Genomic DNA, 24461 nt, shown 5'->3' with positions numbered 1-24461 from the left:
CGTTGGTTCCTTCCTTCTTTCCCTGGCTCGTTTTCCTTCTGTGCACCCCACCTCACTGAGGTACAAAGCACGCCTTGCTGGGGAGAGGGACTAACAATGCCAATATAGCAGAGTAAGCACTGTGAAACTCTTTATCCCGAGGGCCAGGGGCGATCCAGGGGTGGGCCTGATGGCTGAGTCTGCAGGAAGGAATCAGGGCAGCTTGCTCACAGGAAACCACATTCATCTCTGGGATGGATAGGAGCTCCTTAGATTTGTTAGAGGGACGGTGAGCTGGTGCAGATGACTTCTTGTTTACTATAAAAGTGAGATTCACACAGTGGTGGGCTGCAGCATATGACAGAGGTTATTTAATGAATCCAAATGGTTTTCTAACTTCTTTGATGATTGCCCACATTCAAAGACACATTTTGTGTGTCAGCCCAGAATATAGATAAAGTTTCATGAAACAATACCTTTTCTACATGGGATATGTTTTGATTTTCCTAGTCTCCCAATTCTTTCTTTAGAAAAAAAAAATGCTGGCCACGCTTTACTGACCCACTGATGGACCACAAGCCACGCTGTGGAAGTCCTGACTTAATTCCTTCAATTTCTTCCCCTGAGGAAACAATAGCCCAGAATAACTAAAGGACTTGTCCTGGAGAGGAAAGAAAAATGTGTTCAAATTCCGGGGTGAAGGGCTGGTGTCAGAAATAAAGGAAGCCTTCCTGCGGTATTGGTTGTTGGGTGTTTCAGAAGGACGTGCCTCCCCTGGAAGCCCCGCCCACTTGCTAGGAGGCGAAGGCACAGCCTTGTACAGAAGGCAGCAGGGCGACTTGATGAGGTGGCCAGGTCCCTTCTGGCCCCGCTGAAATATGTTGGCTGTATCGGTACTACGAGGCAGGGATTCTCAGTTTAGCTAAGTTTGGGGACGGGGTCAATGCCACCTGGGAGGCGGGGAGAGGTCCCTTGTAGAAACGTTTACACCTGTGTCTAGATTCCCAGCCATTCTGATATGCACCCTCCCCCTATTAGGGCCAAAATTCCAGCTGACAATAAGCCCTATTGCTCTGGTTTCTGGGGGTGTCTCCTACCACTCCAGGCAGGGAAATCAAAGGAGGGGACCACTGATCTCTGGAGCTGCAGTTCCCCTCTGGTAGGTTCTGGAGGCCAAGAAAAATTCAAAATGAGCTCAGGGTTCAATAGCAGAGTGCGAATCTTTCATTGTCTGAAATGACAAAACCAAAGAACTCCAAATAAACAGAAAAACAAATCTCCCCAAATCTATCAAAAGAGCAGAAAGGACATAACCTTGAACTGAAGGGAAGTCTTATAAATGGAATACATTTAGCTTTAAGAAATTGTAAAGAAATTTTTAATTCTGGTAAATACACATCACATAAAATTATCTTAACCATTTTTAAGGTTTTCAGCGTTCATTGCATTCTACCGCTGTGCAATCAATCTCTAGACCGCCTCCCACCCCGCACAGCTGAAACTCGGTCCCCATTAACAACTACTCGCCGGTTCCCACTGCCCCCGGCGCCTGGCCCCCACCACCCTGCTTCCTGTCTGTACGAATTTGACTTCTCTAGGTCCCTCCGTAAGTAGAACCGCGGACGGTGTTTGTCTTTTTGTGGCTGGCTTATTTCACTTAGCCTACTGTCTTCAAGATTCACCCATGTTTTAGTATGTCAGAATCTCCTTCCTTTTTGAGTCTGGATAACATTCCAGTGTATGCACAGGCCACGTCCTGTTTACCCACTCACCTGTTCACGGACGCAGGTGGCTTCCACCTTTTGACCGTGTGAATAACGCTGCTGGGAACATGGGTGTGCGCATGTCTGTTTGAGTCCCTGCTTTCGATTCTCTTGGGTCCGTATCAGAGGTGGGGTTGCTGGATGCCATGGTAGTTTTGGGCTTAATTTTTTGAGGAACCATCATGCTATTAACAGACATTTAGGTTTTCACGGATCAGAAAGCTATGACTGCCTCGTCCTCACTTTTCTGATGTCACTGGGAACACCTCCGCACTGACTGCCGTGGGTCGGCAGACCGGCGCCTGGAATTACGGTCCCGGCAGATAGAAACTTCGTCTTGAGGCTCTCCACTCTTCACACGAGGAAGTCTGGATTCTTTATAATGTTGCCTGCTAAGAAAGATAATTATTTTAAATCATAAAATATTCATTAAGCAGTTTGGAAAATCATACAAAAGCCATTAGCTTGATTGCACCAAACAGGAAAAACAAGACAGCTTCTGTTATTCGAATCATCAAGCCATTGCCGTTTCGAGTGTGGCCGTGGGTCACTCTCGCTGCAGGATTGTGAACTGAGGGTACAATGACAGACATGGGTTTCCCCTGGGTGGTGGCCGAGTTGACGGAAATCCTAGAGGAGACGGCCTGGCTCCCAAAACTCTTGTCTCTCCAAAGGCCCTGTGCACTGAGCTAGGTAAATTTTCTGCTTGGTGGGGCTTAAAAATTTTTTTAAGGTGTACGTTTGAAGTTCTTTGTGGACACCAGAAGAAACTCTTTTGTTATTGGAACTCCTGAGCCATTATCAAATAACTTTAACTCAGTAGAAAAAAAAAAAAATCCTGCTGTATTAAAATGAAATTCTAATTGCTGCTGTCATACTCCTCATTAATCTTGGTCTTGACAATGTATTTCCCTTCCTTCCCCAATCCTTGGTTGGTGGGGAGATGAAGGAACAGCACAAACTTATTATTAGTAAGCCATCTGTTAAAAGATACACTGGAGAAGCCATATGGATGTACGTCTGAACACTTAATTGAAATGCTACGTTTCACTGAAGAAATTGCAGAGTTCTTTTCATTTCTCCCTGGGAATTCAATGAATCACTATTTCAACGAATTACAAATTCTAAAAAACAACAATCCATCATCACCAAAACCTATGAATCTGCTGTTTGTACATGTTACGTCTGACGCCCGTTCCTACTTCTCCTTTTCTCTTGTGCTCAGCGCACAGAGGCAGCCGAGTTCCGGCCATGTTTTTGCCTCTCTTGTGCTTCTGACAGTCAGAACTGAGTAAGGCATGCCTCACAGCGGGGCATGAGTCCCCTTTCTTTACAAAATCCGGGTGCTTTTAGTTCAGCATGTTTTGCTTTCCCATCCGTCTGTGTGATTTCCTTGAAGCCTGATATTTACGTGTCATGGAAGAAAATGTCCTAAGTGTATGGAGAAAACCACACTTCGTGGGAAAATCTGGGTATTTCACGACGTTTAGATCCGCTTGTTTCAATAAGAAGGTTGTACGAGTGTTTCTGGAGAGTTTTGTATTTGTTCACTGGCTCTTACTCCGCACGTTTTGCCCAAATGAATATTAAAATGTGTCTGCATCCAGTCGTTTGATAAGGCTGGAATCCTCTCCCAGTCCTACTGCTACTCCTGCGGGTCGCCTCTCATTGGTTTAATTGTGGTATAACATATATAACATAGAATTTACCATTTTAAGAATTGTTAAGTGCACAGCTTAGTGGCCTTAAGTGCACGCACACGGCTCTGCGACCCCTCGTCATTTTTCACCTGGGCGCTGCAGCAGCCTCTGAAATCCTGTCTTGCTTCTAATTCTGTCCCCATTCAGGAAGGAAATAAAAATCTCACCTCCGTTGACTTATTTTCACCACGTGCGTTGGGGGAAAGGGGAACAATGGAAGGGCATTCTTTGCCATCTCCCCTGTGCTTCAGGCATCATAGTTGGGGAGAACAGGAGGCAGGGAGAGCTCGAGGGGCACAGAAGGGCCAGGACCTGCGGCACCTGGCCTGTCCCTGGTGGGGGGTGTTCCTTGCTCAGGACCTCACAGCCGCAGTGATTGTCCTGTGAACCTAGAAAATAGAAATGCTCTTAAACTCATTTGGCACTCAAGTATCTGGCCACCAGGAGCATAAAAGGGCTTTTAGAAGTACCATCTTTAGCTTTAAAATGTGCAGAAATCATCATTTTAAAAAATTAGGAGGCAAGAGGCTTAGATGGTTAAACTTTGCACCGGTGCACACAAGCATAAAGAAGCGTGACCTCCAAGGCTGCGCTGGGGCAGCTGAAGTCACCTGGTCTGCACTGAGCCTTCAGCCCTCTTGGCCCGGACAGCAGAAGGGGGCAAGGCGGGGGGAGGGAAAGGGGAGGCCCGTCCATCACAAAGGAGGAGCCCAGCGAAGTGAACCGCTTCGGTCCGAGCCTTTGGCAGTGCGGTTTTGTATCACTAGGTGTCAGTGTGGACTTTCCCAGCAGCTGCCTTCTCTCTGAGGAGGACACCCTCACCTGGGTCCTTCTGCAGGTCCTTCTGCAGGTCCTGGCAAACACACGGCTATTTTCAGAACCGTAATTTCACCAAATAGATCCTGTGCTTACAGATTCTGACTCTCCAGAGTTCTCTCGGAACATGGAAACCCTGAACCAAAGGCTTCCCCTTTCAATCCTGCGACTTTCTAATAGCCTCAGTGCTGGCACTGGGGAGGCGGCCCACAGCGCTCTGTTTGGGCAGGTGATGGGAAGGCCCTGCTGGCACTTAGGGTTTTTAAAAGCAGAACGCCACCTCAGCTACCTGTAATGTCCACCTTCAGGAACCCACGGTGTCCTGTGCTCCGGGCTTCAGGGTGGGCCAGAAGCCAAGGAAAATAGTATGTGCGGTCAGCCACGGGAGGGTTTTGTGGCCATGTTTACTAGTTTTGATTTTGAGGCAGCTTGTAACCAGGGGGCTTTTGAAATCCTAAAGAACAGTCAGCGTATTAGTTTCCTATTGCAGCTGGGACTAATTGCCATCAATTTAGGTGCTTACAACAATACAAACTGATTATCTCACAGGTCCAGAGGTCGGAGGTCAGAAATGGGCCTCACCGGGCTAAAATAAAGACGTCAGCAGGGCTGTGCTCCTCGCAGGGGCTGTCAAGAAGCGTCCGTTTCCTTGCCTTTGTAGCTTCTAGAAGCCACCGGCATTCCTTGCCTCGTGGCTCCTTCTGTCTCCAAAGCCGACAGTAGCTCATAGACTCTGTCCCAGGTGCCACTCTGCCTCCGACTCTCCTCCTCACTCTTTCCCGATAAGGGGATTTGTAATTATTGTTCATTGGGCCCACTGAGATAATCTAGAACCACCACCTTATCTCAAGATGCTTAATTTATATCTGCAAAGTGCCTCTTGCCTGGTAAGGTGGCTTAATCACACATTCCAGGGTGTGGCCATCTTTGGGTGGGCGTATTTCTGCCTATCACAGTCATTATTTTAAAAATAATGTCTGATGCAATTTTTGAGGTAGTGACCTTTTTAATAAGCCAGTTCGGTATAGTAGGAAGATGTTGTTTAGACAGTGGACCGTGCTGGAAGATAACAAGGCCCAGATTTCCTTTGCATGTGGAATGCTAACAATGGAGGAAAAGAAATGTGCCCCACCCAGCAGGGGCATTTGGTTGCCCTCCAGGGACTGACAGCACTAACTCTGCCCACCCAGTGCCTCCCCATTTTCAGGGTGTCTGTCCCAGGAACAGCACCAACAGATGCACATGCAGAGCAGGAGTCCCGGTTCCAGCACCGAGAAGCGTGGTGCAAAATGAAATCCAGTGCTCTGCGGAACCTGGCTAGGGTGACCTGTTGATACCTGCATGTTAATTCAGCGCTGCATTGGATGCCTAAAGCCAACAGAACTTGGCCTGTGCCCTGCCACGCCTAACAGCTGGTTTCGTTCTGCTTTGTGAAGCTGGATTCATCTCCCCACTTCTCAAACTTGATCTTTCCTACCCAGTGCTACCAGTACTGGAAAGCTTTCCTGTTACCCTTTGAGTGTTTCTTCTCAGCCAATGGCAACATCCGATTGGTCTTCGAGACCTGTGGAGGCGACTGCCTTAACAGCTTTTGAATCTGCCCTCCATCAGCCCCCCCATTCTTCTACTTCACTGTGCTTTCCTCCCCCCCAATCAATACATTTCCCAAAATCCTGCCTGTGATCCTTCTCAACTTCCTGTTTATGAAAGTGGTTCCCTTCTGCCTTCTGGATTGATTCCAGCCTCGTAGCCCAGCACGCCGAGCCAGTTGGACTGTGCCTCGACCTACTTTTCCAGGCTATCTGCTCACCTCAGCGTCTCCCACCCTCCATTCCAGCTGCAATGAACTGCCCGCAGCTCTGCGAACGCTCAGAGCTCTCTCTTGCTTCATGTGCCCTCAGCCTGGAATGCCTGTGGCTGCTTAGGCCAACTTTCTCAGCATGCAGCTCAGTGTCACTTCTGGGAATGTGTCTTCCTCCTGCCCCCTGCCCCCATCCTTGCACCCGGCTGCTGCCTTCTTTACCATGCTGCACTGGAGTCATCTCATTCTTTATGTCTGTGTCCCTTGACTACCAGCAAGAAGGTTTTTGAAGGCAGGGGCCCAGTTTGGTTTAACTTAGTATTCCCAGAGCTAAGCACAGGGCCTGGCACATGACAAAATGCTCAGTCACTTGTTCTTTAAGGGAGGACAGAACATCTCCAGTGTGGGTCCCAAGGTGTCCTGATGTTTCCGCGCATTGGGGATGACCCAGTTCAGGGCTGTGTTATGGAACCTACCGGGTTTAGACCCACATGCCTAGAATGCAGCCAGCACCCAGCTAAATTCTGGGAAACAGAGGGTGGAGCAAGTCGAGCAGTAGCTCTTATGGCTCAACACTCTCTTGGTGCCAGGGAAGGGTAGTCCTGCGGCTCGGGGCTAACCATTCCCAACCTGGCCTCACCTGGGGGCACCTACTGAGCAGCAGCAACTAAAAGAGAAGGGAACTGGCTCCCTAAGGAGCGGAACGGTCCTGGCTGAGAAGTGACGAAAACAGCCCTTTTGAAACACAGACCGAGTGTGGTAATGACAGCCCGGGAAGTCAGCAGTAGCTCAGGACCTGTATTGTCACCGCTGCCCCGAGAGTTCCACAGCAGTTCCTGAATGTGCGATTGTCTCGGGCCTCTGGAAGCAGACACGTTACAGAGTTAAAGACAAAACAGGGAACAGAGTTCCTGTACTTGGGAGACATTTGCAATCTAGGCTTAACGTAAGGGGCTTACTTCAATTGGGGCTTTTCCTTAGATTTGGGGGAGGCGGTGGGCAGGGAAAACGTCTTACCGTACCTTTTCATCGTTCATGCGTCGTCGCCACAGTGACTTAAATGAGTGACAGGAAGCAGGGAGGGGAGTGCTTATGCGACCACATGCATCGGGCTGGCCAAAAAGTCCATTTAGTTTTTTTCTGCAAAATACAAGATACATTTTTCATTTTCACCAAAAACTTTATTGATTTGGATATTTTGAGTATGTCAGCTATCTCCCACGTGGTATAACATTATTGTTCTCCGTTCAAGTCTCGATTTGATTGTTGTTGGCTTCAGCTGGTCTACCTGACTATGGAGCGTCTTCCAGCAAGAAATCTCCAGCACGAAACTTCACAAACCACTTTTGACACATTCAATCAGTCACAGCGCCTTCTCCACACACGGCACAGATCTTTTTGTGTGTTTTAGCCTTTCCTGAAATGGTAAAGCCTCATACACCAAAAATGTTGCATATTTTCTTCCATCTTCAGTATTAAAATGACTGCAAAAATTCACCAATTTCGATATGTTTTTTAAAAAATGCTCGCTGATATGACAGCTGTCACAATACCATTTAACAAAATTGTTTCAAATGAAGTTCAAGGCAACAAAGTGCTACTAGAACCATCTTATGGAAAAAAAAAAGAAAGAAAATTTTGGCCAACCCAATACCATGTAGCAGGAAGTGATTTTTTTCCTCCAAGCTATTCAGTTCTGTATGCTGGGAAAATCCCCTCAGTATTGACCCCATGACACACCTTTCCACTAAATTTTGTGTCTCTTCAACAGTATGACCCTAATAAATATCCAGGATTCCTTTATTCTGCTATGCACGGAATCCAAGAGATTTCTTCATAATCAGGGAAAAGCATCATGGGTTGTGGGGGTTTTTTTTGTGTGTGTATTAAGGGTTTAAAACAAGGGTTTTTAAAGATTATTTTTTCAAAACATTGTTTGCAAGTCAAAGTGGATTGAGAATAGAGCATAATATAAATACTTAAGCTCTTATTAATACTCCATATCTCTCTGATAAGCCAGAATTAAGTTGTTTTTTTTTTTATCAGCAGGTGCTGACATAGTGTGTTAAACTGTTTTCAGAAAGGAAAAGGATTCCAGAGTGACACAGCTTAGGGACCTGGTCACCAGTTACCATAAAATACTTTTGTTACACATTGAATCCTATTCAGGTCACCAAAGTGTAATTTAGTGAAAGTGTAATTTAACTACCATTTATTTTTAAGGGTTCTATAATGTTATTTTTTGTTTTTTATTGCTTATCCCATTACAGTTATCCCAACTTTTTCTCGTTTGCTCTCGTCTACCCAGCCCACCCCCTGCTCCCGCAGTCCATCCCAGTGTCGTCCGTGTCCGAGGGTCATTCATACGTGTTCTGTGTTCTTTCGTCCCTTCCCTTCCTTTCACCATTACCTCCTCCCCTCCTGCAGCTGTCAGTCTGCTCCATGTTCCCATGTCTCTGATTCTATTTTTCGCCTTAGTTTATTTTGTTCATTAGATTCCAGTCATATGCGAGGTCATATAGGATTTGTTTTTTGTTGACTGGCTTATTTCACTTAGCATAATAGTCTCCAGTTTCATCCACGCTGTCGCAAAAGGTAGAAATTCCTTTTTTCTTTCTGCTGTGTGGTATGCACCACAGTTTTTTAATCCACTCATCTCCTGAGGGCCACTTGGGCTGTTTCCAACACTTGGCTATTGTAAATAGTGCTGCTATGAACATAGGTAGGGATGCATAAGTTCTTTTGCATTGGTGTTTCAGGGTTCTTAGGGTATAATCCCAGCAGTGGGATTGCTGCGTCAAAAGGCAGTTCCATTTTAACTTTTTGAGGAAATTCCATACTGTTTTCCACAGTGGCTGCACTAGTTTGCATTCCCACACCAGTGCGTGAAGGTCCCCTTTTCTCCACAACCTCGCCAGAACTTGTTGTTTGTTAATTTATTAATGATCGCCCTTCTGACAGCTGTGAGATGATATCTCACGGTGGTTTAATTTGCATTTCTCTGGTGGTTAGAAATGCTGAGCATTTTTTTCATATGTTTATGGGCCCTCTGTGTGGCCCCATTGGAGAAGTGTGTCTGTTCAAGTCCTTTGTCCATTTTTTAATTGGGTTGATGTCTTCCTGGTGTTGAGTTTTATGAGTTCTTTACAAATTTTGGAGATTGAACCCTTGCCCAATGTATCATTGGCAAATATGTTCTCCCACACAGTGAGTTCCCTTTTCGTTTTGATGATGGTTTCTTTAGCTGTGCAGAAGCTTTTTAATTTGGTGCAGTCCCATTTGTTTATTTTTTTCTTTACTTCCCTTGCCCTAGGAGATATATCAGCAAAAATACTGTTACGTGGGATATCTGAAATTCTCCTGCCTATGTTTTCCACTAGGATTTTTATGGTATCATGACTTATATTTAAGACCTTTTTCCATTTTTAGTTTATTCTGGTGTATGGTGTTAGTTGGTGGTCTAGTTTCATTTTTTTGCAGGTACCAGTCCAGTTCTCCCAACACTATTTATTGAAGAGGCCATTTTTACCCCACTGTTTGCTCATGCCCCCTTTGTCAAATATTAATTGACCATAGAGACTTGGGTTTATTTCTGGGCTCTTTATTCTGGGCTGTCCATTGAGCTATGTGTCTGTTCTTATGCCAGTACCAGCCTGTTTTGATTACAGTGGCCTTGTAGTATAGTTTGATATCAGGTATTGTGATCCCTCCAACTTTGTCCTTTTTTCTCAGGATTGCTGAGACTATTCGTGGTCTTTTTTGGTTCCATACAAATTTTTGGAGTATTTGTTCTAGATCTGTGAACTATGCCTTTGGTATTTTAATAGGAATTTAATGTGTTGTATTTATAGATTGTTTTGGGTAGCATGGACATTTTAATGATGCTAATTCTTCTAATCCATGAACACGGTATATGCTTCCATTTATTTGAATCTTCCTCAATTTCTCTCTTCAGTGTTCTTCAGGTTTCCTTAACTACCCTTTTTAATCAAGAGAACATTTTTAAAAGCTTTAAGTATTACAGACTTCAAATAGCAAGTCCTTGGTCTCTTAATGACAATTAAATTTCAAATATATGTATATATACATATATATATCCTATGGTAGAAACATGTTGGTTTGTCATCATGTCATATTATCATCAAGATTAAGGATGTACATATTTATTAGCAAATCACTGCTAAATAATTATTAACAATAAATCCTTAAGTGTGAGTAATATATCAAAATTACATGATGTGATAAAATCAGTTCCAGTGAGTACCAGTATATATTAACGTGCACAATTCACAAACTGCCAGAGGTAACATGCAAACGACTACAACCTGCTAGGGATAACAACATTGAGATGAAAATCTGTGTATCTGTTAACACATTTCAAAGTATTTTCAGAGAGAGGCTGGCACTTTTGAGACTCCTCTGCGCCGTGGGACTGGCCTGAAGATCATCTGCATTTTACAGAGGAAACGGGTCTGGCCAGGGTGAGTGGCTTGCCCTAAATCCTGCAGCCAGTGCTAGACAGAGCCCGGCCCTCCCCCTGGCCTGAGCTCCCCCGCTCTGTGGGGTGTGCGCACAATTCTGCCATGATTGGCTCCATCCTGTGGGAGACGGGCGCGGCTGATTAACGAATCAATGAGCATAAAGGGAAGGACGGGTTTGGCTTACTCATGACCGAAGAACAAAAGTCTGTTACATACATTAAATAAACTATTGATGTTCTCTGAAAAATTAGCCAACGATGTGATTCCTAAGCATTCCTCTACACTAACTTTAGTGTTAGACTTTAAGAGACAAGCTTCTCATTACTACGAAAATCCTAACCAGCATTTTCTGTGGGCTGCATTAAGATAAACTTTAATCTTTAGATGGTCCACTTCTTTCTTTAAAAGATGAAAGAAATATAATAGTAGGAAAGAGGCCTATTTAAGGATAGATTATTATACACATAGACTTAGAGTGTGGGAAAGAGACGGGGCAGGGTATAACACTGAACTGTAAATGAAATGCAAAGCCATGACCATCTTGCAGAGGCGAAGTGGGATGCAGAGACTTCAGTGCAGGGGACGGGGCTGCTTCAGGCTGCAGGAGAGCCCGGGGCCAGCTGAAAGGGCGGGCGCGAGAGGTCTCTGCCCTGGCGAATCTGTCATCCTACACATCCAGGGTCTGATCCAGCACAGCTTTAAAAGAGTGGTCAAGAGAGGAGAGAGAAGCACGAAAAAAGAGTAACTGCTGAAAGGAGAAGACTCACCCCGGCTGAAATTCAAACCAGACAATAGCAAAATGACCAGTCAGGTATTTTTATCGATAAGCCCACAACTAGCTTATCTGTTTCAGTGTGGGTTTCTGGCCACCAAGTTTGTCAACACAAAGAGCTTTAACAATACAATCTAAATCTGAACCCTAAAAGTCGTTGGCCAGAATATCATCATTGAACCATGTAAGGAGGAAGCCAAATAGAGCATACGAAAATGCTTCAAATACTAGGAATTTTAAAGAGCCGGGGCTCTGGTTTCTTAAAGAGTGACTGAGCTATTGAAACAACAGCTCCGACTACGTGCAGGAAAGTGTCATTTAGACCAGCGCTTCTTCAGGTGTGGCCCGAGATCTCGCGGCATCAGCATCCTTGGGCTGCTCGTTAGGAGGCAAAGTCTCCAGGCCCAGTGCTGATCTATGGAATGAGGACCATTGAGGGTGGGGCCCAGCAGTTTGTTTTAACGAGGCCTCCACATGATTCTTCTTGTGCACCCAAGTTTGCACAGCACCAATTTAAACAGTTAAACAGCAAGAAGCCAATACAGTAGGCAGGGGCCAGTATTTCACGAAAGTGAGATGGAATGCCAGAGGCAGCGCAGCCCACAAGGCACAGGCAGGACCTCATCAAATCCATGTCTGTGCTGCACATGTGTGTACACCCGTGTGCACTGATTCGGGAGAGGCAGCCCTTTAATTATTAAAGAACTGGAGTGCTACAATACAGAAGCTCCATATTTGAAATGAAGTCAGAACGGTTTGGTTGACTGTAAAACATACTGACAGCTTAATGTGGACTCCTGTTTGGAGAGAGATGGAGCAGAGATGGAAGAGGGCCAAGGAAAGAACTCTGCAGGCTGAAGTTTTATAACTGCAGAATCCTCGTGGGGGAAAAACCCCAAAGGGCCCTCCCAGAGTGGAAATGGAAGGGGCATCTACCACTGAGGAGATATGAAGGGGGACAAGGACAAAGTGAGGTCAAGTCTGACCTTCAAGAAACAGTTATTTAAGTAGAAATGTTCCTTCACTCACAGATCATTTTTTATACCCTCACAGGCGCCAGGCGTGGTGGTGGATGCTGGGGAGCTCAGATGCGAGGCCCACCATGGCCCAGATTGCTTAGTGACGAGCAAGATCAATAATAACCACATAATCACATGATCAGTGCTGTAAAGGAAAGGTTAACACAGCACAGAGTGAGAATACTGAGGCCCGTCTGTGACCATGGGTTGGGAGTGGGGTGACAGGGACTTCTACATGAAGAGGGCATTTACTCAAAATGTCTTAACATGGTATTCCATTTTGAAACGAATCAGTGATTGCCTAGCTCAGCGGTTCTCAAACATTAGCGTGCGTCAGAAGCTCTTAGAGGGCTTGTTCGAGCACGGTTGATTGGGGCGTGGGGTGGGGCTGGAAACCTGCCTTTCTGACAAGTTCTTTGGCAATGCAGACACTGCTGATGTGGGGGCCCTATTTTGAGGGTCACTGATCCGAGCGTCTGAAGTAAGAGTTGTGCTAGATGGTGTTTCTAGAAATACAATGTAAAGCATAGAGAATTTAGCTGGTCCACAAACACACACACACACACACACACACACACACACAGACAAATCAGAGTTTGTTTTTTTTATTACATTTTGATGGTATGCTCTCAGTACAAATTTTTCATCTATCAATTTTTATTACTAAGAGTTAATATTTAGCTTAGGTATTTGACAGTCAGACAACAGTTCCTGTGTGTGACAAAGGCATGTTTGCTATGTGCTTGCCAAAATTATTTCCTTTTCTTCCCGGATGCGTTCATAAAACCACATTTCCTGACCCCTTCGCAGTTAGGTTAGACCGTGTGACTGATTTCTCCTAACATGGATAGTGGGTAGGAGGGTTGCAAACCGTTTCAGGCTTGGCCAAATCTCCTTTCAAGAACTGCCTTTTTTCTTAGGTGCACAGGATCTAGTGAAGGACCCTGAGAGGTGGAGGGGCCTGCTTAGCCACTAGACCACAGCCTGGGTCCGAGTCACTTGGAGAAGGGACACCCAGGATTGCCCCTCAGGTGGGGAACCGTTTAGAGAGAGGTGAGAGAGTGTGCCAGGGGGTCTCGCGCGGTGCTTTCATCGCACCACGGCCCTGAGGTTTGCGGGTTTGTTTCTTCTGTGTAGCTTAGTGTGCCCTGATATGGCACTGAGTAACACAAAACACGTATTTGTGAGTTGAACGAATGATCGTTACAAATACAACTTTTATCCTCTATGTCTAACACTCGGCCTGTAAATGGTCTTCTCGACGACACTCATTTCTGCAACAAATACTTACCTATAGGCTATTGCGTGCCAAGCAAAAGAATGCTTTCTGTGCCCTCGTGAAATTTACAGTCTTGTTAGGAACAGATATAAATCAAACAAATGTAAAATTCCAACTATTGTGAATGGTGTGCACACGTGAAACCTGGCACTAGGAGACTTTTTGTTTTGTTTTGTTTTTACTAGTTAGGAATACTTGTGGAGGGCTTTAAAGGTATAATTACCATCAGGGTTAAAATGAATTAAAAATACAACCAACTTTGGATGTGATGAAGCATAATACAAATCTGAATACAACTAAGAGTCAGTGGGTTTTATTTTTAAATCTTTTCATTGAATAGTTTTAACTACCAAATGGGATTTGTTCCATATTCGAGTTATCTAAACTTTAAAAAAAAAATTTGCACCCTGGCTGGCGTAGGTCAGTGGATTGAGCTCAGGCTGCGAACCAAAGTGTCGCAGGTTCAATTCCCAGTCAGGGCACATGCCTGGGTTGCAGGACCACGGCCCCCAACAACCGCACATTGATGTTTCTCTCTTTCTCCCTCCCTTCCCTCTCTAAAAATAAATAAATAAAATCTTTAAAAAATTTTTAATCCTTACCCAAGGATATGTTTATTGATTTTATTTTTTAAAAAATATTTTATTCATTTTTAGAGAGAAGGGAAGGGAGAAAGAGAGGGAGAGAAGCATCAATGTGTGGTTGCCTCCTGCGTGCCCCCAACTGGGGATCTGGCCTGCAACCCAGGCATGAGCCCTTAGTGGGAATTCAACCAGCGACACTTTGGTTCTCAGGCAGGCACTGAATCCACTGAACCACACCAGCCGGGGCTGTTTATTGATTTGAGAGAGAAGGGGAGAGAAAGAGGGAGAAAGAAAAACGTTGACTGGTTGCCTCCCATGTGTGCCCTGATCAGGGATCAAACCCACATTTTGGTGTATGGGATGATGCTCCAACCAGCTGAGCCACTTGGCCAGAGCGATAGTTATCTAAACTTTTAAAATGCATGTGTAAAGATGAGTATGAAACTCTTCAACTTACTAACCAGTTATTAGCTCCCCAGGGACTTGCAAAAGTCTTTTACTCCTTTTTTTTAAAAAAATCTCTTTGTAATTTTCTCTATTAGCAGTAGGTTCTTAGGGTATTGGTAAAACTTTCCTGCTGGACCAGAGTTTTACACTCATTCAATACAAGGCAAATCAAATCAAATCACTAAATACCTTCTTTAATTGGAACTTGTTATGCTGGTAACCATTATGGTCTTTCAAACCATTCTCTGCTTACCAAGTAACTGTTGGTTTCAGTAAGCTTATACACAGGATGCAAGAATTTTAGACTTGTATCAATTGCTTTGTCTTTCCATTCTCACATATATGTGTGTGTGTCTATATATATGTATACATATATATGTATACACATATACATATACGTATATACACACATCTATAAATATATACCTATATATATTTCACTGGTATATCTCATATATATATATTATATCCCCACATACACATGATGTATACACAGGGATGGACCAAAGTACATTTGCAGTTATAAGTAGGCAAAACACAAAGTTTATTCTTATATTATTTATTAATTATTGCATTATTTCCCACCCCTGTACATCTATACAATGAGGTCTGTCCAGAAGGTCTCCAGTCATGTAATATGAAAAACAGAGACATTTATTGAAGATACAAGAAATACTGTACATAGGACAATGACATCTCAGTCCCTTTCAAAGTAGGCATCTTGGGACCTCACACAGTTCTCCCAGGCGCCATCAGCTGCCCCATCGCATTTGCCTGAATCTCACTGATGGTCTGAAATCTCTTTCCTTTCAAAGGTGATTTTAGTTTTAGGAAAAGCCAAAAGTCACAGGGCACCAAATCTGGGCTGTAGGGGGGCTGAGTCACCTGGGTGACCTGATGTTTCACCCAAAACTCTGCACTAGACATGACACATGAGCAGAAATGTTGTTGGTGAAGCTGCCAATCACCAGTTGCCCATAGCTGAGGCCTTCTGAATCATCTGAATAATTTCTGCAGAGGAATGTTAAAGCTTAATGCACAATTCGATGCAGATTCATTGCTCTACTTCATTTTGAATTTGCTGGCCACACAGTACACTCAATAGCTTCTACCCTCCCACTGACTAGTACAGTCAAGTTCTCATTATTCACGCATATGCATTCCAGTCCAGTCTCCTTGGCTGCCAGGTTACATCAATGTCTCCCAAATTGTTGTCGTTATATTCACAATGGCTGGACTTTTTCTGGACAGACCCTCATCCCATATTCTTCGTTTCTGTTTAAAAGCTTGATTCTCATACTTCATAGAGTGATGAAAATCATTACATAAATGACATTAGACATATGAAATGAAGACAAAGTATTTGTTTCTGTAGTTTGTACAAAAAACACCAGCTGCTATTATTTTTTACATACAGCACACTTAGGCGTTTTCAAAATGTGGGGGTCCCAGCAGGCTGGCCACTGGACATACAGACCAGACCATGCTCTGCTACCAAAATACTAAGTCACAGGAATAGGCTGATAATTTATTTAATACAGTCCATCTTAGAGAAATTATCAGATTTTAAACCTGCACACACCCTAGAAATTTAATACAAACGTCCCAGGAAGGAAACTAAAGTCAAAAAAGGTAAAATAATTTTGCCCACTACAATTACTTAGTTCTGGTCCCAGACCTACAACCCAGGTCTCCTACACTGGGTCCGCTTTCTCTGCACCAGTTTGTGCCCCGCAACTGAAGATTAGGCTGGATTGTCTTTAGGGCTTCCCACTCTGCTCTTCCTCCAGGGTTGGAGTGTCTGGATGCGATAGGGCTAATTCAGATCAAGTTGGCTTCTGTTGCATTCCTGATTCTTTTGTTTTCACTGTTCTTTTATTATCAGCATCGATGAGTTTCTGTTTCATATAAAAGACACACTCATTTAATAACACTAGCAAGAAATTTAACTCACACCAAAACTGATAGGTTCGGGATACAGGACACAGCCTTTTCCAGCCAGGAAAATGTGAAGGGGACACCCTGCGTCCGCTGGCCACGTGCAGGAGGAGGGGCCGCCTTTTGGTTGGTGCCTGGTGGGGGTAAGTCCATCCAATCGGCGTGGGCCCCGCGATGGAGGAGGGAGAGCACCCTGGGGGAGGGCGGGACCAGCCACCTGTCTATCACCGAGTCCGCGGGAGGTTGCACCTACCAAACGGCGGTACCTAGAAAAGACGGGACCGGGGCGGGAAAGCCACGGCTGGGGGAGGTGGGGCCACGCCGGCAGGAGCCAATCCGCTGGGTCGCACGAGGAGACGGGGGCGGGGTCACCGCGCGCGACCCAAACACCAGGGCCCGGGCTCACCCTGGAGCACCGCTGCCCCTCGGCCTTCCGGTGCCAGGGCCCAGCAACCTCCTCTCCTACTGGACCACCCCCACCTTCGCGGTCCAGTCTGCCCCCCGCCCCTCCTTCGCGGGGGCAGAGCGCCGGCGGTTGCCGGGAAGCGCGCGCACCTCCTCCCTCCCCTTCTTCGTCCTCCCCTCACGTGCCACTCGTTTTTCCTTTTTCTCCGTTAATAACAGCTGGGTGGCTGGGGGAGGAGGGAAGGTGGCCCCGGCGGAGTCTGGGCGGGCACCTCCCACTCACTCGCGAGCCGCCGTGGGAGCAGGAGGATGGCGGCGGTAGCAGCGGCCGCCCGGGAGGAGGCGGTGCCGAGGCCCGGGGCGCAGAGCGCGGCGGTGGCGGCAGAGAGCGGCAGCAGCCCGTCGCGGCGCCGCAGAACCGAAACCAGCGGCTGCCGCACGGCCACCTGAGCCGCCCCTCCCGCCGGAGCCAGTGAGGGGCGCCCGCCGGAGCCCGGACCTCCTTCCTACCGCCTCTCCGCGTCTCTCGCGCCCCTCGACCCCAGAAGAAGAGCGCGCCGGGTGTCGACCGCCCCTCGGGGCGCCGGGCGGCGGCCCTGGACGTACGGGTTTCCCCCTGGGCCGGCCGCGGCGCCTCGGCCCTGCCCTCTAGCTCCCGCGCTCTCTCCCGCCCTCCGGGCGCCGCGCGTGGGCCCGGCCCGGGGCAGGTCGGACATGGGCGCCAAGCAGAGCGGCCCGGCCGCTGCTAACGGCCGCACCCGCGCGTACTCGGGCTCGGATTTACCTTCCAGCAGCAGCGGAGGGGCCAATGGGACCGCGGGCGGCGGCGGCGGCGGCGGGGCACGGGCCGCGGCCGCCGGAAGGTTTCCTGCTCAGGTGCCCGGGGCGCACCAGCCTAGTTCCTCGGGCGGAGCCGCGGCGGCCTCGGCCGCCCCTCGCAGCCGCTCCCTCGGCGGCGCCGTGGGGACCGTGGCGTCGGGGGCCCGGGCCGCGCAGTCCTCTTTCAGCATCCCCAATAGCAGCAGCGGCCAGTACGGCTCGCAGGACTCGGTGCACAGCAGCCCGGAGGACGGCAGTGGCGGCGGCGGCGGCGGCGGCGGCAGGGACCGGCCGGCCGGAGGGGGCCCGGGCGGGCCTCGCCTGGTGATCGGCTCCTTACCAGCTCACCTCTCGCCGCACTTGTTTGGAGGTACGGCCCCCTCCCTCCCTGGCTTCCTAGCTCCCTGGCTCCCACGGGCGGCACGTGGGCCGCAGCTGCATTTATTTTTACCCTTCTCCTTTTCTCCTTCAGTCTGAGCGCCGGGGCTTGGCCGCGCTGCCCGGCTCAGTCACCCCTCCCGGGAGGAAAATCGCCACTTAACCCCCGGGACGCCGCTGCGGCCAGAACCTAGTGTTTGTTTTTCTTAAACGTGTGCACCCTTATCTCTGAGCGTCTCCCCAGGACAGAAAGCCCTTGTTTTCCCCGCGAGATGAGAAGAGCAAATATTATTTTAAAACAAACTGACGCAGCAGCCCTGGTGCTTTGTGGCTTTTAGTATCAGGAAGTCAGGAGACCCGTTGCTAAATGGAGTTCTATCTTGGGACTCGAATGAGTGGTGAGCAGTGTTTAAAGGCCACAAGTCGGAGGGTCTCAAACAATGAGTGTCTGAAAACGGAGGGAGTGATCTCCTTTGGACTGATTGTTAATGTATAACTAATTGGTAAGTCTGTGCAAATAGTCCCACCTACTACGCACACTTAATCGGATGAATGCGTTAATGGAAAGTGTATTTTTAACCCCAGTAAACTGCTACCTTAGATAATGGTTAATATGAGTCCTGCTTAATTTGGACAGCGTTTGAAACATTGAAAACAGTTTAAGGAGACGAACTAGTAATTGTCACAACTCCTCCTACAAGGTGCAATTGAAAGCCTAGGAGCATTTAGAAAGCAGTGTCGACTTGCGTTCAGGAAAAGTCACTTGTGAGGAATGGAAATTTTTGGTAGCAAAGTGATGTGCTTTTATGTAGAAACAGGAGGAAGGGTGCACTCGATTTGAGGAAAATGAATTTGACCTCTTTAGTTATGTTTTATAGTGATCTCTACCCTCAAAAAACAGTTACAGTAGATGAATCAAGACGCCCTCTCTTCCAAGTTCATGGGGGAAAAATAGAAGTTAAATGTGGTTAGAGATACTGACTGAAGATAAACATTTTCATATCATTGCATATGTATCTTGATATACATTCACAGTTGAGCACAGGTAAACAGCACACAACATCCCCTCCATTTCTGTGCCCCCCTTTACTCAGTGTTTATAGACGTGAGAAATTTGAGGAAGTTGGTAAAGTGGGATGTTCAATAATGCAGTTTTTCTGTGTTGATGTTCTGTACTATCAACCTTCATGTTAGCATAAATTAAAAATGGGAATGTCTAGGTTTTTTCCATCTTTGTAATACTGCTTGCACATTCACTATAGAACAATTCTTAATTACTTTTTATAAAGTCATTTTGCTATGTAAATAAAATTAACGTTTCTTAAAACTGGGCCATTAAAAAAATCCTTGGTTTTTGAGAAAAAGAGTTTTTTCCTAGTGTTTACCTTCCTGTGAATTGATTATAATTAACACAGTTACAGGTGCTGTAGTCACCACATTGAGGAATAACAAAAGACAGTTTCTTGAGAATGGGAAATCGGTGTAATAATACAAGATAAGCTGGTTTTTAAAAAATACTTTTTGGAATAAAAATTTACGTTTAGCAGTTATGGTCATCAAAAGATAGTGTGTTTGAAAGCTTGCTAAAGAAAGGGAAATAGACAAAGGCTTGTCAAAGTAATAGTTCTTACATCCTTAGTATATCTGACTGTCTTTATTCTTTTCGTAAAGAGTTGCTATTCTGTAACAATATCTCTATGAGTTTGTTTTCTTAAAATAAATACAGTTCCATTCAGAACAGAGGACAAACATAGTTGACACCCATGCTGTTAATTCGCAGTAAACAGCAAATGGAAAGGACCTGGTTGCTGCAAGTTAGGGAGGGAGAGCACTCATCTCTTCTTTTACCCGGGTTCCTGGATTTGTGCACTAGGTTCTTTAGTCCTTTCGGGGTTGGGGTGCTGGGGCCGAGCAGCAGGACAGTGACCGTGAGGAACTAACTTGGCGCAGTGTTTCTCAACCGGAGCTCTGCAGAGCCCTGGGCCCTGGTGGCCCGAGGCATCTGTTGTGTGCAGTTCACGTGTTCTCCTGTGTCTTCTCCAGTTTAGAAGGAGTCTTGGAAAATTGGAGTGATCTGTGTTCAGTGGTTCAGATGAGGGACCCCAGGTGAGAAAGGCTGGAAGAGGATCAGAGAAGTTACCTGTTCTGTTACACAGTGGGCGTAGATCAAAGTGCCTGTACCTGAAATCCTCGTTGAGACAGGAAGATAGAAAACACGTGTAAAAACACATCTTTCTAGTGGCGTGCACTTCAGTGAATGCTTTCTTAGGGAAACTTTACAGAAGTATGCTTCTCACCACTTGAGATTTAGGGACCCAGATGATGATTCTTAATTATTTTAGAAATTAGACTTACCTACACTTCATTGACTTAATTTTTAGTATGTATTATAGTATTAATGTGTTTATTCAGTTATAAATTGTACAAATGTAACTCCATCTGAATCAAGAGAAAAGGGATATTTCTGAATTAGTGGAAATTTATTACTGTAATTTTGTAAAAATAGATTTTATTGATATCTCCTAATAAGAAAATAGGGTACTCATAAGATTCAAAATTATCCTCTTATGGGCTGTCATGTAATTTATAGGAAAGGAAAACCTAACCTAGTACCACTTTTTTTTTTTTTTTGAAGGAGCCTAGCAAGGTGAATTGTTGCTAGTTCTCTCAGAATGAATTCCCAAACGGAATGACATTTCCGTGCTGCTGTGCTTTGCTCTCTCTGGGACACGCACTGTGGCTGTATGCGCTCCTCTCTCCAGAGAGAACCCACACGGAGGCGCGCGCTCCGGGTGTTTCAGTTTGCAGGAAGTTCCCAGAACCACGTTGTTGGGTAACAGAATGCCATTGCAATAATGCAGGAGTTCTTAGGTGAGGTGGGATTTTCTTGTTTTTGTTACTTTCAGGCAGCTGAGTGTAATACTATTAAAGGAAACAAAAGCCTTGCCTGTCACTTTTGTTTGGAAACAGGTCTTAAGGGGGGTAGAGTTTAATGTTTAAAAGTGCAGTGGTATCTCACAGAGGATTTTCTTGGACTTGGGTCTGCATTTTCTCCCCTGTCAAGTTGTTAATGTTCATAAAAGTCATTAATATGGATGGTCATGACCCACTCTTCAATGATCCAGCAAGGATGGGGGAGGTAAGTTAGACTATAAAAGTGCACCCGTGAGCGGAGTGTACATCTAGAGAAATTGTGTGGGCTGAGGCAGTCTCCATGAGTCTGGGAGTGAAAACGTAAAGTGAATTAATTTATCTAGACAATTAACCGGTGGTACTGGATTGCTGTTGACCTCCTCCCGATTGGCCAGAGTTGGTTTGGGTGTGGTGCGCCCCTGAGTATTCCAGTAGGCTGATGGCAATTCACTCAGGTGCCTCTCGTTCCTTAAGAAACATGCTTCCCTGTATCGAAGGAGTGTGGGTTAGCACTTATAACTGAGAGTGTTAAATAGCATCTGTATTTCTAGGCAGGTTTATTTTTCTTAGTTTTCAAGGCAGATGTAGATTTATTGTGATCTACTTCCTATTCCTGAGTGTTCTTTTATTCAGTTGAGGACTTCTGTGGGGTGTGGCAGAAGAAAATGACACTTCCAACCACAACTCCTCTTACCCCCCACAAAACAAGAACTCTGGAGTTGTTTCTCACTTGTGAGCCCATAGACTTGGACACTGTAGGAGACGCCTTCCGTTGTATGTTTGTCAGGCACACAAATAAAGTGTGGGCTCTGTCGTGGCAGTTTCTGCTTGGGGAATGTTTTGAGAGTTCTCTTGACTGTGCAAGGTGGACAGTGGGCTGGAGCGGTTTGTGTTGCCCTGGGCGTCATCTGCTCCGAGAGCCGCCTGAGCCCGGGACTTTGGGTGCTGTGCTGGCTGCTAAGCCAGGAAGCTCGGCCGTTGTGCCAACAGGTAGTGGCGCCAGCAAGGCCTCCGTCCCCTCCAATTTGATTGTTTTGCCTGGTAACCAGTGAGTAGGTTCTTACTGATTTTCTGGTTACCAGTACCATTAATTAGTCACCGGCTTTTTCATATTCATCATTTATCTAGTATCTATAAGGAGAATTGCTTTAATGTTATACTTATTTCATATACAGGGTATATGTATAGTTGACTCTTAGCAAATGGGTTAAAAGAGAAGTATAGGAACTGCTTTATGTAGCAAAGTACTTCCTAAATGTTTTAATTTTGCAAGTACTTGACTGGTATTAACTAATGAATTAAGTTGGTTTTATACTAATTGAACTGTTTAGAATTGGGGAAAACATGCTGTTTGTGTGAACAAAAGGTTCAGAAATAACTTTAGATTCTGATTTATGTTGGTTTGTGTGCTGCTTATTAACAAATGACTACAAAATTACCTTCCTAAAATAGCATGTATTTATTATCTCACAGTTGCTGTGAGTCAGGAGTCTGGGAGCAGCTTAACTCGAGTAACTGGGTTGTTACCCGGAGACTCGGGGGGGTCAGGGGTCCACTTGCGAGCAGCCTTCCTCCGGCACGGTGTTGGTGAAATTCATTTCCTCATGGTTAGGCTTGGGACACACTGCTTCTTCAGAGCCAGCAGAGGAGGGAGCCCAGCAGCGTGGGCTGCTGCCGCCGTCTTCTGTAAATATGTGCCTGTGATCACGTACAGCCCTGTGGTTAGCAGCCAGTCACGGGTCCTGTTCACACTCCAGACGGAAAGGTGTAAATGTCCGCAGGCAGCATCAGTGCGGGTAACTTCGGTCTGTCTGCCTGCCGTGTGGATTATAGGCTTAGGTTGACCAGCTAAACGTGCAACTGTTCTAACTTTAAACTCAGTTTTTATTTACTTTGAAAAAGTAATAATGTATGCAATAAGTGTTGACTTAGTAAACAGCCCCTTCTGGTCTCTGAGTATCGGGGTTGTTAGGAGTACAGACTTGGGGCTTCTTCCTGTTTGCGCCCAGCTCTCAGTGGAGACTGGTATACACTGTAGCAAGTGCTATAATAGGACTGTTAACAATGCTTTGCAGGGTGTCTCTGTCTAGGGCAGTCAGAGAGTACTTGGCAGAGGACAGTGACATTTAATCTTTTTAAGCATTTAGAAGTTTTATGCAGGGAGGACACTACAGACTCAAAGCAGCACCGGCAAACACTTCAGATGTTGATAGGGTGTACTAAAAAAAGTTAAGTGTATCTGGATTATAGGGAGCAAGGAGGAATGACGAGAACATAAAGCTAGAAAAATAGGTGTGGACCAGTTGTTGAAGAATTTTATAGTGTTCTAATGTGTTTAACCTGAGTTTTAAAGCAGGGTAAGTGCCATGACCGGGCCAGAGGGCACCGTTACGATCGTAGTTCATGTGGATGGAAAGCTTCCTGAGGAGTGCAGGGCTCAGCCATGGGCGCTGCGTGCAACACGGTTACATTGCACCTTGGGGGGCCAGAGTGGCAGCAGGAAGGTAAGCCAGGACTTCTTTAGAGTATAGTTGGTGGATGCTTCCACTGAAGTCTCGGCATTGGTGAGGGAGAGGAAAAGTTGGATTTGTTGCGATTTCTCAAGTAGCATTGATAGAATTGCAAACCTGGGGTGCATAGTGGTGCCGTTAGCCAAAATTAACAGCAAAGAAGGAAAGAACAAGTTGTAGAAATGACAGTGAGTTCTCCTAGGCCTGTTGAACTGAGTGGCTGTGAGATTCCCACCTAGAAGCATCCTTGAAGCAGTAGGAAGTACGAAGCTCTAATTTAGGACATTGCAGAAAAATGAGAAATTGTCAGTCTGTAGATTGTCAGTGAAGCCAGAAAGTGGATAAGGTTACTAAGGGATGGATATAAATTGAGGAGGAGCAAGTGTGAAATTCTGGGGAGCAGGAACTTGAAGAGACAGGCAGATTGGGGGGCCAGCAGTTGGAATGGAAGCACAAGGGAAAAAAATTGTTCAGAATACTGTGCATTATAAAAATGTGTGCTCATTAGAGAAAATTAAAATACAGAAAACACACATAAGTAATTGAAAATCACTTGTAACCTGACCACTGGAAATAACCAGAGGGAAATGTTGATGTCTGTTTTATGTGTATTATAGATACAGCCATGCAGGGTGAGGCGACAGCAGCTTTACTGTTGTTCATGTGGAAAACGGTGCAATAATTGATACATAATAACACGAGAACGAACTGTTCACGTACTCGTAACTGTGAAGTGTAAACCTGCTCTCACCCCACCTTGTGTGTGTGCTTTCTCTCTCTCTCTCTCTCTCTCTCTCTCTCTCACACACACACACACACACACACTTGTTTTAGATGGAAAATTTGGGGCATTCCTC

The 24461-nt window shown here is 45.8% G+C and overlaps 1 protein-coding gene and 1 long non-coding RNA gene across 2 annotated transcripts in view; one reads left to right on the top strand and one right to left on the bottom strand.

The window, feature by feature from the left end:
- Window positions 1-1372: 1372 nt before the first annotated feature.
- On the bottom strand, window positions 1373-17908 carry LOC123811157. Its single transcript, XR_006784360.1, has 4 exons — window positions 17769-17908; window positions 7082-7199; window positions 3610-3831; window positions 1373-2134 (listed from the first exon to the last, which is right to left on the bottom strand). It is a non-coding gene; the product is annotated as an uncharacterized LOC123811157 (long non-coding RNA).
- ZNRF2 (zinc and ring finger 2) overlaps window positions 16887-24461 on the top strand; it is a 72515-nt gene continuing 64940 nt past the window's right edge. Inside the window, exon 1 of the mRNA XM_045827168.1 lies at window positions 16887-18173. Coding sequence (XP_045683124.1) covers window positions 17699-18173 — 475 coding nt within the window. The 5' untranslated portion in view covers window positions 16887-17698. The remainder of the gene's footprint in view (window positions 18174-24461) is intronic.

This window comes from Phyllostomus hastatus, unplaced genomic scaffold (assembly GCF_019186645.2).
Source record: "Phyllostomus hastatus isolate PE091 unplaced genomic scaffold, TTU_PhHast_1.1 phas_scaffold_78, whole genome shotgun sequence".
NCBI classification, from domain to species: domain Eukaryota; kingdom Metazoa; phylum Chordata; class Mammalia; order Chiroptera; family Phyllostomidae; genus Phyllostomus; species Phyllostomus hastatus.
The sequence above is the reverse complement of the archived record's forward strand: the minus strand, read 5'-3'. Positions and strand labels throughout refer to the sequence as shown.